The sequence below is a fragment of the Phragmites australis genome, chromosome 16, assembly GCF_958298935.1.
Source record: "Phragmites australis chromosome 16, lpPhrAust1.1, whole genome shotgun sequence".
In the NCBI taxonomy this organism is placed as follows: domain Eukaryota; kingdom Viridiplantae; phylum Streptophyta; class Magnoliopsida; order Poales; family Poaceae; genus Phragmites; species Phragmites australis.
Window position 1 is genome coordinate 3,437,586 of NC_084936.1, and position 4,907 is coordinate 3,442,492.

A 4,907-nucleotide genomic window follows, 5' to 3' on the forward strand; every position below is an offset into this window, starting at 1 on the left:
GATTCACTTCAACCATCTATCGGTTCAATCGGAATAAGATCCTCTAACATTAAATCATGATAATATAATTACTAATATATAAACTAACTCTAAATAAATCCTACTCCCTCCGATTGCAAATATAAGTCGTTTTAGACTTGTGCACAAGGATTAAGAAAGTAGATCAAATAACATTATTACCCTTCATTTATTCTGCATTGGAAAAGATAACTCATTCATTTGTAAGAGTAGTAACATTTATTAAATAAGTGCAAAACGGGAACAAAAGAGAAACAAATACATAAAAATTTAAGAATTATTTATATTTAAAGAATAGTTAAAAAAACTAAAACGACCTACGTTTAAACGTTTAAAGGGAGTATGTATCAGCGACTATGTCACCCAGAGACGGAACCACTTCCGGTTCACCTAGTCAGCTTGAGGACAGAGCTTAATAACCCGTGAAACTAATCTAACCGTCCACTCACTCGGAGGATCAGCCCTCCACCGTGAGATCTAGGTCACCCGACCCACCGGCCGCACTATAAAACCTCACCTCCATCTCTGCCGCTCACTCCCCTCCCGTCCCCTCCCCGCCGCCTCGCTAGAGAGAAACAGGAGCCCCGGGAGCAGGCTGCGGCCGGCGAGATGGTGCAGCGGCTCACCTACAGGAAGCGGCACAGCTACGCCACCAAGTCCAACCAGACACGCGTCGTCAAGACCCCCGGTGAGATGAGTTTCTCATGTGGTTGATCGCGCGTTCTTCAGGTTGCTTTGATGAGATGCTCCCTGCTCATGTTTGGGTTTGAAATTAGATGGATCCGCGCGAGGAATTTAGGATATTTTTAGTTGCGTGTGTGATTCATCAGATATCGCACTGTTGTCGTTTAATTTTGGGCGTTATTTTCCTCGGATCTTGGCTCATGGTGTCCCTGATTAGGCGGGAGGCTCGTGTACCAGTACACCAACAAGCGCGCGAGTGGGCCGAAATGCCCGGTCACCGGGAAGAAGATCCAAGGAGTATGTGCTGTCCAACTTACTATTTTATTTACCTGCCCAACTTACTATTTAATTTACCTGATCTTGCATGCATTAGTTTCCTATGCTATGCGTATGTTGTATGATCATGTATCTCGAACACTACCCGATCAGTTCAGTCAAGTAGTTCCTGATCGAAATATATATGGAAACAGTTTCTCTAACCATTGTTGCATGTCTTTGAACTTCAGCATTAGCATAAATAGTACCTAGTATTTGGTCGTTTGCCTTGTATAATTTGGCTCAATTGATTTTCATAGTATTTTGGACCGTGGGTTCTACTTGGTAAAGATTGATCGTCCTTTAAGGATTCTGTTTTTAATCTTTAGCTTTTTTTTAACTCATGCTGATGTAGCAGGTATACTTGTATTTCAAATGTATGCATACTAGTATCTGGCTATATCTATGCATACAGATGTGTTCTAGTTGCAGCATATTGCGTGCTTATTTTTCTCATATCTTAAATTTTACTGGATCATAGGATGCTTGGCCCTCATTTACCTTTTTATTTGTTTGACATGTTACCTGGCCTATGATTACAGAGAAACATGACAAGCATATATCTGAAATTTTCATGTGGATTAAGCCTAATCTTCTCTATGAGGCCTTTGAGTGGTGTGCTTTTCTTCCCTTTGTTTTAGTTTTGTTTTTTGAAGCTTATTTTTGCAAACAGTTGCCCCCTATTTGATATCTTTCTTTAGAGCCTTTTGGCCATCCCTTTTTATTCATTGGCTGCAGCATTGTCTTACATTCTGAATGTCCTGTTCTGACCTTAATAGGGTGTATTGCTCTGTGTGCTGCCTAATCTCATGATGGTATTTTTTGGTTTCCTCTTTTGTTGGACACAGTTTTATCCCTTGATTGTTCTTCTGTTGATCTACCATTTTATCAGAGATCTGATCGTTGATGAAGATTTTCCGTGTTAAAGGCAATTTTTAGCTGTTGGTATTATAAAATTCTTAGTCCCTTTGAAGGTCATGTCGATTTCTAATCTCTGCCGAGGTACACATGTATATGCAATTCAGCATAGTACTAATATGTTTTTTATTGCTGGCATGTTCTAAACTGATGTTATAGTTTCAAGGTTCAACTTTCTGTACTGCACTTATTTTATCTCTTTTTATCATAGTTTGATCACAGTGTAGCAAGCACTTGTACCACCCATTGTTTCTGACATGTTATTGGGCCTATGATTACTTGGAAACATGACAAGCATATGTCTGAAACTTTCATGTGGATTAAGCCTAATCTTCTCTATGAGGCCCTTTGCATTGTCATTTTTCTTTTGGTAATATGTTTTAGTTTTTATTTGCAAGGCTCATTGTGCAGTCAGTCTGTTTGCTCTTCATGGTGCACTCTTGAGATGGCAGGTTGGATGATGATCAGTTGCATAGTTCAAATGATTACATCTGTAATGACTATGATTACACTTAATGTCTTTCGCTCCTAACTGACAACCTTGTGACCAACCAATTTATCTGCTGTGTTCATAACATCACTTCTGGGAACTTGTACCTCATAAGTTCTGATTCTGGGGATGGCATTTATTTGATTATTTCATTGTGTTGAGCATGCATCACCTCCACATGTGACTTGTAACTGTGCATCTCTTGGAAGGACCTGGATGAAATTGTTCTGTTCTTTCATATGCATAGGTTCTTTTACCTGCATCTGATATTAGGATACGCAATAGCTAGCATGGTAATTAATGGAAATGGGCTGGTGTTAGACAGAGTAGTGATAAGTTCTCTTTGGGCTGCAAGTTGTCATTTGCATGTTATATTCAGCTGTTTTTTAATGCTATGATATTAAAGTATTCTCATAAATATTAAATATGCTAAATTGCAGATTCCACACCTGAGACCTGCTGAGTACAAGAGGTCCAGATTGTCAAGGAACAGGAGGACTGTTAACCGCCCTTATGGTGGTGTTCTGTCTGGTACTGCAGTCAGAGAGAGGTGACCAATCTTTCACGCCATATGTTCATCTGTTCCATAGAATTTATGGTGAGCTAAGCCAATTGCACCTTGCAGGATCATCCGGGCATTTTTGGTCGAGGAACAGAAGATTGTGAAGAAGGTGTTGAAGATCCAAAAGACCAAGGACAAGGCCTCCAAGAGCTAGACACTATTGCAAGACAGGCATTTGCCACAACGCTTTATGTCTCTTCAAATTTGTTTCAGTAAGAAATTTTCTCATGGGTTTGGGAAATCGTGGTTCTAGTGCTAGTATGCGAGATTGATGCGATTGTTTAAATTTTGAGCTACTTGTGGATCCTTTGGTGCCAGTTTTGGAACCTCCAGTTCGGTGGAATGTTTCACTTGATATGAGAATGTCAGATATTTCGCCAATGCGGTTCGTCTCTTATTGGTGCGATGGTGATCTGTGTTTAATCCTTTCTATGCAATATCTTGCTATGAGAATAAATGGCCTAATGCTAATTAATGAGGAACGGTATCTGTCATTTGCAGGGGCATCCAACTTTAGGTGCAGATTTTTTTTTCAATATGGCACGTATATGTGCATTAAATAGCTAGGTTCTACATCGATAGCCATGTGCCTTTTCTCGTCCAAATTGATAATTGAAAAGGAATACGTTAGAATATATATGAAAAGGTTAAAATCGGTTCAATATTCAGTACCACAAATAATTGATGCAAAAGTTATAGCCCCACAAATTTTTGTCCCTTATTCGTAATGGAGTTTTGGTGGGTTTTGTTAGAACTCAAGATTAACATAATAGATAGAATTGATTCATTTATTGATGTACACTTCATATATAGAGAGAGATTCTCCCTAACAGATGGCAAGGCAAAACCGTCATGGGTGGTTATCGATTCATCATCTGTATATTGATCAATAAATAATTTCTCTAAAATCCTGTGAAAAAAAAATATGAGGAGAATTGTAATTGTAATATGCTATGGAAAAACTCTTAAAAACCTAGTGGATTTTTTTTTGAGAAAATGATATATTATATATGTTTGTATTGATATTATTTCATTAAAAATGTTATATGAGAAGTTTAAAGAGACTTGTAAAGAGAAAAAGAGAATAATATGTATGATCTCATGATCATAAATAGATTATAACATAGGGATTAACTTTTCTTGAATTCTGTAATTTTTGAAGTTTTCTCATGTCAATTTTATGAACACATTTCTAGGATATAGAAGTGAACAATGACTAAGTGAATAAATCTGTTAGATTTTTACATGACTTCGTTTGTAAGATATTTATTTATCTATTTTTTAGTTTACGTGGGAAAAATAATTTAGGAGCAATATGCTTTGTAATATTACTTTTTATATAACCTATTTGTATTTAGGTAATACAAGCAGCATTATCTTTATAGATAATAGTAGTAGATTCTGATGAATTAATCCTACATGATCTTTACGATTTATCATTCTGTGAAGCTATACGCATTCACGAGATGCTTTATATAGAGCTATTATTTCAAAAGAATTAGTGGAAGTAGGAGCAAGAGTTTGTTTTAATGATTTCCACAAGAAAGCAGTACCACCATATACGAAAATAAATCCAGTATGTGACCTGATATTATGAGGATCAGACGTATAACCAGTATCAGTATAACCTATCATGGTCATATCTTGATTTTTCTAATAAAACAAATCAAGATCTCTAGTATCGTTTAGATACCGTAGGATTTGTTTTTCACCCACCAAATGCCTCTTAGTTAGAACAATACTATATTTAGCTAAAAGATTGACTATAAATGCAATATCAGACCTTGTGTAATTTGTGAGGTACATTAGTGCTCTTATGATACTTAGATATGGGATATCAGGTCTCAATAATTTTTCACCTTCTTCCCTAGGTCGTAATGGATCTTTGTCATATCCGGAGATTGAACGACCATAGGTTTT

The 4,907-nt window shown here is 36.9% G+C and overlaps 1 protein-coding gene and 1 non-coding gene across 2 annotated transcripts; both read left to right on the forward strand.

Moving 5' to 3' along the window:
• Positions 1 to 538: 538 nt before the first annotated feature.
• Positions 539 to 3,368, forward strand: LOC133896178 (large ribosomal subunit protein eL34-like). Its single transcript, XM_062336727.1, has 4 exons — positions 539 to 706; positions 920 to 999; positions 2,866 to 2,975; positions 3,051 to 3,368. The coding sequence occupies exons 1-4, from the start codon at positions 628 to 630 to the stop codon at positions 3,139 to 3,141; spliced, it is 360 nt and encodes a 119-aa protein (XP_062192711.1). The 5' UTR covers positions 539 to 627; the 3' UTR covers positions 3,142 to 3,368.
• On the forward strand, positions 2,384 to 2,479 carry LOC133896523 (small nucleolar RNA snR60/Z15/Z230/Z193/J17). Its single transcript, XR_009905776.1, has one exon. It is a non-coding gene; the product is annotated as a small nucleolar RNA snR60/Z15/Z230/Z193/J17 (small nucleolar RNA).
• Positions 3,369 to 4,907: the final 1,539 nt, after the last annotated feature.